The sequence below is a fragment of the Nothoprocta perdicaria genome, unplaced genomic scaffold (assembly GCF_003342845.1).
Source record: "Nothoprocta perdicaria isolate Ctin4 unplaced genomic scaffold, notPer1 scaffold_9, whole genome shotgun sequence".
Lineage (NCBI taxonomy): Eukaryota > Metazoa > Chordata > Aves > Tinamiformes > Tinamidae > Nothoprocta > Nothoprocta perdicaria.
In genome coordinates this window covers 7,564,799-7,576,918 of record NW_020456198.1, presented here as the reverse complement: position 1 = coordinate 7,576,918, position 12,120 = coordinate 7,564,799, and the positions used below count along the sequence as shown (strand labels likewise).

The 12,120-nt window shown below is 53.7% G+C and overlaps 1 protein-coding gene across 2 annotated transcripts in view; it reads left to right on the top strand.

Moving 5' to 3' along the window:
• Positions 1-2,490, top strand: part of PLXNA1 (plexin A1) — a 125,071-nt gene extending 122,581 nt beyond the window's left edge. For both annotated transcript variants that reach the window (XM_026052545.1, XM_026052546.1), the window contains exon 32: positions 2,351-2,490. In XM_026052545.1, the coding sequence (XP_025908330.1) occupies positions 2,351-2,446 (96 nt within the window). In that variant the 3' untranslated portion in view covers positions 2,447-2,490. The remainder of the gene's footprint in view (positions 1-2,350) is intronic.
• The last annotated feature ends 9,630 nt before the right edge of the window (positions 2,491-12,120 follow it).

Genomic DNA, 12,120 nt, shown 5'->3' with positions numbered 1-12,120 from the left:
CCTGCCCTGCAAGGATGGAGGCTGGAGCGGGTCTGCCCGTCCCCTACGGAGCCGGCTGCTTTGCAGGCATCAAGTGCAGGGCCATGGTCAGCCCCTTGGCTCCCTGGCTGGCAATGAGGGACACCCCATGGAGCCTCGCGTGGTAGGTGGGCACCACAACGCTGTGGGGGGAAAGGAGCAGTGGTTTGTACCTGCTCTGCTCATCCCTCAGCCCAGAGGTGCTTGTTTCCCTGCACAGAAAGACCCTGGAGCCTTAAAGCAACTCTCAGCCCAGCACGAGAGCAGGGGCAGCGGGGACAGCGCGGTGCTGCCGAGCTGCTCCTCAGGGCCGCGGGTCGGGTTCCTGCCTGCTCACCGACGTCTGTTGAGTGTCTGGCCGTTGCCCGCTCGCAGGGCACCGCAAGAGCGTTCGCAGCTCTCAGGAACTTCTTTTTATTATTTGTAATGGGATTAATAAATCGCAGCTGTTCCCTTTGTTTGTTTTCATTCATTAAGCACAATTATATGCAGCCCAATTGCACCCTCTTTGATGCAAAATGGGAGAGAATAATTTTTCCTGTTGTTTAGTGCAATAATATGCTGTCATTGGCTGTGAATGAAAATCATAATTAATTTTCATTTGGGTACTTGCGTCTTGGTAATCAGTGGTCCTGGCTCCTTACAGCAGGTGACAAACCTGGGTCTGTCTTTATACTCGGCACAGATTCCCTTTTACTGCCTTGTTTCCATGAGGACGAGATAAGAGAGGCCCAAATAAATGCAGGGGAAGGTTGTGAATCTTTCAACACCCTAAGCTGCCCATAATACGTAGCTGTCTTATCAGGAAAGGCAGAGGAGGCGGATGGTGGGAATAGATTCCTATTCAAGTTCCCAGACCAATCTCATTTGACTCCAGCTCGGCCACCTTTAGGCCACGTGGTGCTTGGATTTCTGCTGAGTGGTATTATAGTTATTTTATTCGCTGTGCACCGCGATGGCAGGCGCCGGCTCCGCGCGTTCGTGCCAGGGGAGTGACTGACTGTGCAGGCAGATTATACAGGCAGAATCTATGAGCTCCTGCACGTCCAGCCGCGGCCCGGGGAAGTAAACCTGCTGTGCCTGGCGCTCTGGACTGCTGCGCTGGGACTTCTCCCTGCCCTAGGAGCTGGCACCGCATGCCAGGACATGAGGCTTCCCGCTTAGCCGTCCATCCTCCCAGCCCTTTCCAGGTGTTCACACTCCCTGTTGTGCAGACCTGCCGCGGCTGCCCCCATGGACAAGGTGGAATTCTGTCCCCGGGGAGCCCCGCAGAGCACCGGAGCCTTTCCACGGCCACGGCCCTGGCACGGGGGCTGCTCCGCGGCACGGAGCCCGCGCGGCTCTGCGGACCCGCGGGCGCTGCTGCGGCAGCTCTTCATCAAAGCGAGCGCGTTCCCCATTAAGAAGTTACCTGTAGGGCTCCTGATGGACTTTGCCTGCCTCCCAGTAAGTCTATTAATTATATAACAGTTTGTTTCCAATTATGCGGCCAATGAAATGGTTAATCAAGTCGCCTTTGACGGATGCCTTGATATTTAATTGCAAAAAATTTGCTCTCTCGCCTGGCTCACCCAAGGAGATGAGATTTCTGTCGGGTTTGTTTTTTCTTTCACATCAGCTATTCTGCTCTGCCCGCATGATGTTAGTGAGACAGGACTCCTCACTGCTGGGAGGGCAACTGCCCCTTCGTTTTCTGCTTCATTACTCCTTTCTGGCCAGCCTGACTCCTGTCTTCCACCTTCCTGCCTCAGGTCCTTCCCCTGGAGCTCTGGGAAGGGCAGTGTCAGTCGCAGGGCAGGGGGGACCATCCCTCCCACCCTGCTCGGTCATCACAACCGGGAGCTCCTTTGGAAAGCGCTCATTGCAGTGGAGGAAATTCATCCTCTGACGTTTCTGGTATCGCTCCTTGCAGGGGACTGGGGTTTTGCTGCTGACAGCGCCCGAAGCCTGGTGGTCCTTAACATCTTCCTGTGCTCTGGTGCCTCTGCGGAGCCCCTGGGTCCTCTCTGGGACTTTGTAGGTTGTTTGGAATGTCCCTCTGTGCTGCAGTCATGGAGGTGCTGGGTCTCCTGTGGAGCCAATGAAGTGGTGGGAAGGGGCCGCGCTCTTATTGGGGAGATTTGCCCTGCATTTGAGCCTAGACCCCTTTGGTTTCTCACTGGCTGCATCCAACAGCTCCCTGGTGTTGCTGCAGGAACTGACCTGAGCTGCTTCTCGTGGGACCCACATCCCGACGTCCCCTCGTGCTGCTCTTGTGTAAAAGACAGGGAATTGGGAGTGGTTTGGGGTGCGGGAGGCCCTTTCTCACCCTCTCCTCCTCTGTCCCCGCCAGATCCTAGCTGCTTTAGAGAAGGACGAGCAGGCCAGGCGGCAGCGGCTGCGGAGCAAGCTGGAGCAGGCGATCGACACAATGGCCTTGAGCAGCTGAAGAGGCGGCGGCGGCCGAGCCAGCTTCCCGAGCAGCGCGGGGCAGGCGGCACGGCGCCGGCGAGCGGCAGCCGCAGGACCCTCGGCGGCCGGGGCCGCGGGAGCCGCCGCGCCTCGCCGCCCTTCCCGCACCGGGCAGCCCCGAGAAAACTCCCCACGAGGGCAGCAGCGACAGCGATTTGCAAAAAACAAAACCGGAACGCGCAAAAGAGCAAACAAAACGAACAGCAGCAGCAGCAACAAAACCCAGCCCGTTGCAAGAGGGACGCGGCAGAGACCTTGCGGAGGGGACGGAGCCGCTGGGCACCGCGCAGCTCCTGGCCGCACCAGAAGCCACCGTCCTCGGACGGCGTTTGTGACTTCGGTGGAGGGAGGGGGGTGGGCTCCTATTTTTACTGTACTTGACTTGCTCTCCCTTCCTTCCTCCCCCCTCTAGCTCTACCCCTTCTTTTCCCCCTCGTCTCCTTTTTCTGTCTTTTCCTCCTTTCTCTTTCTCTCTGGCCTTCTGCCACTAGTGTTAACTGCTATATTTGCACAATTTACACAGAACAAACAAAATTTTTAATTTAAAGAGGGGGGAAAAAAAGTATAACAAAACGGGGAGGGGAGAAATACTCTAAATTTTGCAACAAACTAATGAAAATGATTTTAAAAAATAAGCTAAAGGAATGATGCGGGGGAGATTTGGGGGTGGGGACAGGAAGGGTGGGCAGGAAAGGGAGAAATCCCTGAGCTTTGATATTTCTTAGATACGTCCTGTGCCATGTTTTATTTGAATGTTGTTTAGTGAAAAAAAAAATCCAAAAAAAAAAAAAAATCAGTGGGAGTTTCGTTAGCTGAATGGATGCTTTTATTTAAACGCTGCTCGAGGGGTTCTGAAGGTCACGATCTGGGCTGAGTGAGGTCAGAGAGGAAGGAAGGTCGCCAGGTTTTTGTCCCGGGGTCACCGAGGGGCGGTCAGTGCTTTGTGGAGCTTGTCCTCGTTTTGTCGTTGAGGCTGCAGCCTCCCTTGGCGGGGCAGAGCCTGGGCACATCCCAGCCGGGCACTGGCATGTCCTGGCCCTCCGAGGGCGCTGGAAACGCTCCTGTTTCCCATGCCGCTCCATGCTCGGAGTGCAGGACCAGGCGGTTGGTGGCAGTGCCTGTGGCTGGAGGTGGCTGTGGTAACTTAGGAGGGGTTGGGGTATGGAGCCAACCTGGGCTCTGCTGCTTTTCCCCACTACCGTGTTGGTATCACCCGTCTCCTTCCCTGGGCTCCTGGTGTCCGCGTGAGCTGCCCAAAGCAGACACCTCTGCGGGGTCTGCAGCCCTTGCTGCTGGTGCAGCCGTAATGGAGCCCTGTGGAGCGGGACCCGCGCCGGGCGCCTCGCCGCTCTGCCCAGCAAAGCCTGGCAGCCGTTAGCCAAGCGCTGCCTGCTTTAACAAGAGCAAGATCTGAGGCTCAGGGAGCTGTCAGCCCCGCGCTCTTCCTGTAACTAAGCCTTAACCCGCAGCAGCCTAATAGTCCAATTAGAAGCAGTTTTGACAGGAGCAACATCAACGGATTTGTTTCAGGTTAGGCCAGGCAGATCCCTGCAAGAGGGAAGGGAGGGACTGCACTGAGATTTTTGACTGCATGTTTAAAAACTATTTTTTTTTCCTTTTTTTTTCTTTTTTCCTTGTCATCTTTTCATGCTGACATAAGGGGAAGGGGCCAGATCGCAGGGGAGAGGGGCGAGCTCGTTCCGTTTCTGCAGCCATGTGCAAGAGGTGTGCGGTGCCGCAGCTCCCGCCTCGCAGCGCCCTGCTCGGGGGGGAGGCAACGCGGAGCGCGGACCTGCTGGGAAGCAGCCCGAGCTCCTGCCTGCTCCCTCTGAGCGAGGAGGAGGAGGAGAGAGGCTGGGGCCACCCGTGCAGCCGTCTCCAGGTCTGTGGGTATCATCCTGGGTGCTCACCGACCCCCTGAATGGAGTCAGTCCCAACCCACTTGGGACGTCCCCAGTGACAACGCGGGGATGTAGACGGCTCCAGCATCCCCGGGAGCCCTAACTCGTGCAGGAATTTCCACCGTGGATTTTACCTGTCTTTTCTCTGTCTTTTCTGTTCTTTCTCCCCCCGTGTCTCTTGCTGTCGCCCTGTCCCCCCTCCACCCCTTCGCCCCTCTGGGGACTGCTGCCTTCTGTCACTTCACCGCCACCCCGGGGACGTCGCTCCCGTGGCCGCCCCCTTGGGAATGGCAGATCCTCACAGCTTTATTCTTCCTTGAAGCAAAACGGTGCCCAACGCTGCCCTGACTTGGAGCAGGTGCCCAAAACCTTCCAAAAAAGGAGCAAATTTCCTGTTCTGTACCAAGAGCTAAAGTTGCTGCCTGGGCCAAGGCAAAGAGGGGGCCAAACTCTGCCAGCAATGGGGGACTGGGTCAATCAAATGGAAAGAAGCCCAGCTGATTTCTGTCCATTCCCTTGAATTGCAAGTGGGGAGGGAGGGAAAGAGGGGGAAATAATGAAGTTTTTAATTAAAATAATAAAAGTGTGTATATATATATATGTGGTTACAATCTAATTCTCGTGCCCCAGTGGGGTGCTGTATAGTTAACTGAAGGAGAATCAAACCAATATAAAATATGAAATGAATTTACGCAGCCAGTAAAGGGAAAAAAAAAAAGGATACCAAATGGTCTGGAAGAAATTTCCAAGCATTTCTCACCATGCAGAACAATCTTTTGAAGCCTGCACATCTCTTATTATGTTGTAGTTTGGTTTGGTTTGGTTTTAATAAGGAGGGAAGGCAGAAGATGCTGATTGAAAAGAAAAGAGAACACAACAGCAGAAGGATGTTGAAAAGAGAAGTAATAATTGTTTCCCAAACCTCTGAACCCCGAGCTGTTGCTGGATTTCTGAGAGCTGTGGGCTGTTGCATGACTGTGCTAGATTTTAGTCTGAGTTGATCTTTTTAAGAAACAAACAAAAAAAAAACCATAAAACAAAAAAACTGCAAGTGTTGAATATTAGAAGTTTGTTTAGACCCGTTATCTATTTTTTTTTTATTTCAAAAGTAATTAATTTGTCACTTTCTTGTCCAAAAGAACAAAAAAGAGAAAAAAAAAGAGAAAGACTTCAGTGGTTGACATCTCAAATGTGGTACTTGGAGAGCCTTAAGGGACTCCTTAAGGATGTCAGTGCTGCGCGCCCAGGGTGTCTTGGTGCCGCTCTCCTTGCGCAAGGGCGTCTCAGTCGCTTCCATGGGGGGAAATCCTCGTGGGAGACCCCCGGGTCATGGTGACTCACTCGTCGGATCCCTTAGCAGAGTCCCCAACCCCACGTTGGGGTTTCGGAGCACACTGCCATGCTGGTTGGAGATGCTGATACGGGCATGGGGCGCTTGGGCTCCTGCTTCGGTTTCAGGGAGGTGTTGGTTGGTGTTGGCGGCATTGTGAGGTGTCCAGGGGAATGTCCCCAGGGAAGTGTCCGCCTTGGTGGCCCTTGTCTCCAAGTCTATCTCTGGAAATCGCTGCGGCGGTAGCGGCGTCTCGGGGAGCGCGGGCGGCTGCCGATGGAGCCGAGCGAGCAGTGTCTGGGCCGTGGTGGAGATGGCGGGCCCTCCCAGATGCGAGCCTGAGAGGATGGAGGCTCCTTTTGAGAGACAGAGCCTTCCCCGGTAGGTTCCTCCTCGGGAAACAAGGGTCGGGAGCACCATTAAATGCGCAGTGGGGTTTCTCCGACTGTTCCTTCTTGGTGGTGGACATGATGGGTGTTGTTTTGGCTGTGTGGCAGGAACAGGTGGATTTCTTGTCCGTTGACCCCGAGTTCGGTCTGACTTGTTTTTGTCACCAGGGATCCGCCTGCTGGGGGATCAATGGGGAAGGGTCGGTGGGGCTGGCGGGAGCCTCACGTGCCGCCCCCCCTTCGCCGGCGCCCAGCACCTCCATGTTGGACAACATTGGGCCCCTCGTTGCCATGGGCTCCTTCCCCGCTGCCGGCGGGAATGGCGTGTGCCCAGGGCCACCCATTGCGTGTCCCCAGCCGCACTGGGGCTCCTCACGGCCCTGCTGGCTCCTCTGAGCCATTTGTTTCCGCGCTGAGGCCTCCATGTAGAGGAGCAGCGGCGGGGTCTCCTTGCGGGGCGGTCGCTGCGGGTTGCGGGCGGCCATGGCGGTGTCTCGGCCTTCTCGGTGCTACCTTCGCTTTTCACCCGATGCCCCTGAGTCCTTAACCGTGCTCGGACCCCGCGGCCGGCGGCGCCTCCTGCCTAACCCGCCTCAGCCAGGCCGGGAGCGGCCGCCACGTCGTCCCCTGGCATGAGGAAAGGGGAGCAGCGTGGGGAGAGCCCTGTCCCCACACTGCCCTGTCTCCTCTCTCTGACGGCATCGTGCCGACGGCGCCGAGCCCGCCATGAAGCTGTGGGGATGAGGGACAGACGGCCAGGGTCACTCGGCCTAGGCCCTGTGCTTCCCTCCGCGCTCATGTTGCCTTTTCTCTTTGGTTTGAGGTTCCAAAATAATAAAACGTAGTCCAGGCTGGAAGTGTCCCCGTTGCCTGGCCCCCTTCTGTCCCCTTCCGCGGGCCGGGAGCACCGTGTCCCGCCACCCAGGCCGGGAGCAGCGGGGTGGCCGGAGCGTCTCCCGCGCCGGCCCTAAGCGCACAATTAGCCGTCCTGAGGGGGCATCTAATCTCAAACCTGATGGAAGGCAGAGAATTTTCGTAGTTTTCAGAAGTTAAGGTAAATGGAGAGGAAAATCAAAAACAAAAATCCAGAGTTGTGATTAACTTTATGTGATTGTTTCAGACTTGAAGCAACAGGCCAGCTTGCTGGCCGGCACCCTTTAATCGTGTAAATATCCTGCGATTTCCTATTTTAATGTTCTTCAGATTTAGTACTTGTAAATAAACACACGCATCAAGGAGAGATTAAACATTTTTGCTAAAGCCGGTGTCTCGCCTGGGTCCTTGGGCGCGATGCGAGCGGGAGGAGCGGGAATGCGGGGGGAAGGCCGGGAAGACCGCTCGGTCTGTCCATCCATCTCCACCTCAGTGGGGCCAGACCCCTTCCTAAACACTTGTGAGTGTAAATAAGCTGAATTCTTTTTTTTTTCCTCTTTTTTTTTTCGTATTCTCTTGTGAAGAAACAAGGGAGGCAAGTATTAAACTTCTATTATAGCTGTAACACCACTGAAATGAAGAATTATCTTTTTTCTTCTTAGGAAGAGAAGTTAATTCTTTTCCAAACTTCCCCAAAGGATATTTTTTTAAAGTAAATCATATTTGAATTGAATTTTGCTTTGGTTTCTGGATGGATTTAACTTGAGAGAACTGGGGAAAAAAAAAAAAAAAAACCCCAAACCCTTCAACTTTCTGAATTTTGCCACTTTCTGTGCATGCCAGAGGGCTCTGTGGGAAATCAGCCAGCACCCTGTCAGCAGCCACGTCTGAGCTTGCTGAAAATCAAGAATCAGGGAGGTGAACAGCATGCTGTGCACATAAACCAGGTTTAAATAATACTTCTAATAGTAATACCAAATGATAATAATAACACTAATAATAAAACTAAATAACACCCAACCATTTTCAGGCTGGCAGTTAGTATAGACAAATAGATAAAGTGTGGCAAACTTGCAAGCAATTCATGATGTGCCTGGTAATACCCTGGTGCAGAAATGTGTTTCTCTGGGTGCTGACCCCATCGGCTAGGAAGTCCTTTGGGGTCTTTCCGATGAGGGGAGAGGTTCTCCCCACAGCGAGATGTCAGGCGGAATATATCGTCATATATATCTTTAAAATATATCTAGATACGTCTTAAAAGCGCGTGGCTATCCCTAACGCAGAGGCTGCCCTGCTCTTCTCAAGCCCTGCTTTGCAGAGGACGCAAATCCCTGGGGTGGCCTGTCCCACCACCACCACCCCAGCGCCAGGGCAGGCAGGGGACACTGGGTGGCCTTGGCTTGACGCAGGCCTCTCCAACACCATCCTCTTCCTTGCTGAGGAAACTGGGGGTTCTTGTGGCCTTTCCCCTCCCGCTGGTTCTCCATGGGCAGCGTGAAGCCCATCTAGGACGTGCTGTGATCCCAATAAAAGCTCTTGCTGGAGCTTATTGCTTTGCTCTGAGCTCTTTGCAGGCAGGATTTTCCTTTTTATATTTTTTCTTTGCTCTTAATATTTGCTCCATTATTTTACTAGGGGCCAGAAGCTTTAAAAACCTGCTGGTTGGCAAAATAAATAAATATCTAATATTTCATGATCGCCAGGATGTTCTTCAATAGAAATTGCACCGGTTTTTCCAAGGAGTAAGAGCTCCTGGCGTGAAGCCAGGGCCTCCAACGACAGCTATAAATGTCTTTGTTTGCCTCCTAAGTTCTAGTGCAGAGCTAAGCAGAAAAAGATTATCAGGGCCTGCAAAATGATTGTGTAATCCACAAATGCACTTTATTTGATTAAATGATAAAATGTGAACCTTCCAGCAATAACATACACCACTGCTGCCTGAGACTCAAGTAATCCAGTAAATCTGCAGCAGCCCAATGAGCGAGACGGGTCTGGCAAGGGAAGCTGCTGTGATGTGGTCTCCACTGGACCAGCCCATTTCTCCTCAGTGGCCCAAATTTCTTGATGTACATTGAGGTGCTGAGCTCGAGTCAGGCAATTCTGAAGGCCTGGAGGGCCATAGTCTGTGAGAGACCAGATGTAATTTGGGATCCAAGTGAGTGGCTTTGTGTGTGGCACATCCAAGCTTACGGTTGTCCAAGACTTTGAGCATCTCCAGCTCCCAAGGGCTGCAGATCTAGAGGTTCCTCTTACAGAGAGGCTTGGGAGAAGCTGAGAACAGAGCTTGGTCAGGGCTCGATCTTTGAGGCTCTTGTCCCTGAAATATCTCCATGGGGAGCCTTGCACCTCCCCTTTGGATTGCTGTGTTCCCTTGGAGATGCTCTCCAGCCTTTGGGTCTCTCCCTTGGTTGTAGTTCTTCCTCCCTCCCTGTTCCACACGCTGTGAAGACCAGGTTACACAAACAGATAGGGATGCCTGGCTCCTCTGGGAAGCGATGTTTATCCAATGCCATTTGTTCCCTTAGGACAGAGTGGGCGGAGGACATTGGGAACACGGTCTGCAGCATGTGGACACGCATGCATTTCCCTGGGAACACGTCCACAGGCAGCTGCGCACACGTGGCTTGACAGCAAGACACGGGCAATCATGAGTAAGGTTTGTGGGTGGGAGACCAGCAGCAGGGTCTTCCCAAAGCCCACCTTTCTGAAAGCGTCACCTCCCAATGGCCTGAACGCTGCAGATCCTCCAACCCTCAATGAGCTTTGCTCCCTAAGACAAGCAGACTTGACCTTCACACTTGCTTTACCTTTACCAAGCTCTCCCCGCGCTTGTTTTCTCCTGCAGTGGCCACGGATTTGCTCCGGGCCCGCAGAGCTGAGGGTCAAGAGGCTTAGCTGTTAAAGACAGCATTAGGCTCATCCTCTTCTTGCGGCTTAGACAAAAGATCAGACGGGAAAAGCTTGCTGGCTAACGAGCCCCAGAGCTCGGCTGCGGGTCCTCCGGGGAGCTGGGTGCCATCCCAGCCCTTGACGAGCCTGTAATTCGCTCCCGACCAAATCCCGGCTGATCCTGCACACACCGCCCCGGGCCGTTCCCCTCATCACTGCATGGCCCCGAGGCAGCCCCAGTCCCTTCCTGATGAGGCTGCAGAGCTGCAGGCCCCCGGCTGAGCAGCTGGGCTAATTGGGCTGTCCCAGACGTGTCACACCGTCCCCAGCTCCACCACCCACCGAGCGGGGCTCGGGGGGACCTCCTGCAGCCCCTTCCCACCGCACGGCAGCTCCTTATCCAGCGTATTTCTTGGCCAGAGGCTGATTAATCTCTGTGGGTGTCTGTTTATGTATCTCTTCTATAAGCATATATATACAAAACACAATTAAAATTAAGCTGGGATATTAACAGGCAGTGTGAGTGGCGGGCCGTGTGCTGGGTTCAGATGTCACATGAAGTAAGGCCAGAGCAGCAGCATGTGGCCATGCAAGGAGAATGATACAACGGGGGGGTTCCTCCCGCTCGGAGGTGATGATTAGGTTTCCTCTGAGCTGCTGGGGAGAAAAAAAAAAGAAAAAGAAAAAAAAATCCATAAATCGTGAAGGCAGCAAGGGCTGAGCCGAGCAACACCCCCCTGCTCGCCCTGCCCCGACTAATGAAAATCGCAGCCATGCTGGGAAGCAACTAGTTTATATTTGCTCTTTGCTTTCAATGTAGCGGTAAAATGCCCACAGTTTGGGGCCTGGATCGGAGGTGGGATCATTAGGAGATGGCAGGCGATGGCTGATACACATTAATGTGTGATGAGCAGGCAGAGCTTTGCACTCTTTTTTTTTTCTTTCTTTTAAGCTGAGGCAAATTATTACTTCAGGAAAATGACCAGTTTCCTTGGTGGAATTAAAGCTGGGAGAAGGGGGAGAATTGATTTCCTTTGGATTTTATAGCGTGGGATAGTTGGCGCTGGCCATGTGAGCTGTCCCGACACGGGGACACGTTCTGGACACTGCCGGAACGTGGTTGCCCAAGCAGACAGCTGGCTTCGGGATTGCAGTGGCCAGGGCTAGAGACGGTGACGAAGACTCTATGTGATGACTGTCAAAAGCAATTTTTCCTTGCGGTGAGGTGGGTTGGGAAACAATGCCGTAGGCATCTCCTCTCCGTCAGCCGCCGGTGACCTGCTCGCTCAGTGATTCGTGACCATGGGGCTGGCCAATAAGGTCATCCTGGGCCAGGAGTCCCGTCGTAGAGCTGCTGAGCCCTGCCAGGGTGTCACCCCTCTGAGCGCTTGGGTGAAGTGGGGACCCATCTCTTGGCATGTCCCACATCTCAGTGTCTTCCAAGAGCAGCATCGTTCTCAGCACCCGCGCGCCGGGTTTGAGCCGGCCTCACCCTCCCTCTGCTGGAAAGAAGCAGAAGTGCCCGAGTCCGTCTTTGGGACCTGCTGGGTGCAGCCCTGGTGGCCTCGTGTCCTTGGGACCTGCTGGGTGCAGCCCTGGTGGCCTCGTGCCCATGCATCCCGCATGTCCCAGGCACAGAGGATGGTCCCGGCTCTGCTCAGGGGGTGCCTCCTGGTGAGCAAAGGGGCCGTAAGATCCTCGCAATACCCACAACGCATGCTGTAAAACGAATCATCAGCTCACAGCCCCACTTTTGGTCCCATCAGGGGGAAATCAGACATGAGAGCAGAGCCGCTTCACCCAAGGTCACGCAGAAGGCGGCAGCAGGGGAGAAAACAAACACTAGTGACCCATGGCAAAATCACACGCTTCGTAATGGCCCCACATGCCTGGGCCGCTTGCGCTTGTCACGCTACCCTGAGCCGGGGTTTTATGTCCTCCCCAGCCAGCCCTTTTTTTCCGTTTTATGAACGAAATTCTCCCTTCGCAGCTCCTATTCTCTCAGGGGCTCTTCCACTCAGTGGTAGCCCAATTTCCTTTTATAGCTTGTACAATGACTGTCCTAATTACAATTAAAACCGGGAACGCGCTAATCAAATCTTTTACTATTCTAGACAAACTCAGAAAAATGAGTAAAATTAGTGACACATGGAAAAAAAAAAAGAAAAAAAAAAAGGAAAGAAAAAGCCCGTGAGCTGGTGCTCATGCAGAGATGGAGTTAAACAGGGCAGTGCAATTTTGGTGCTCATCTGCAGTAATTAGCAGCAGG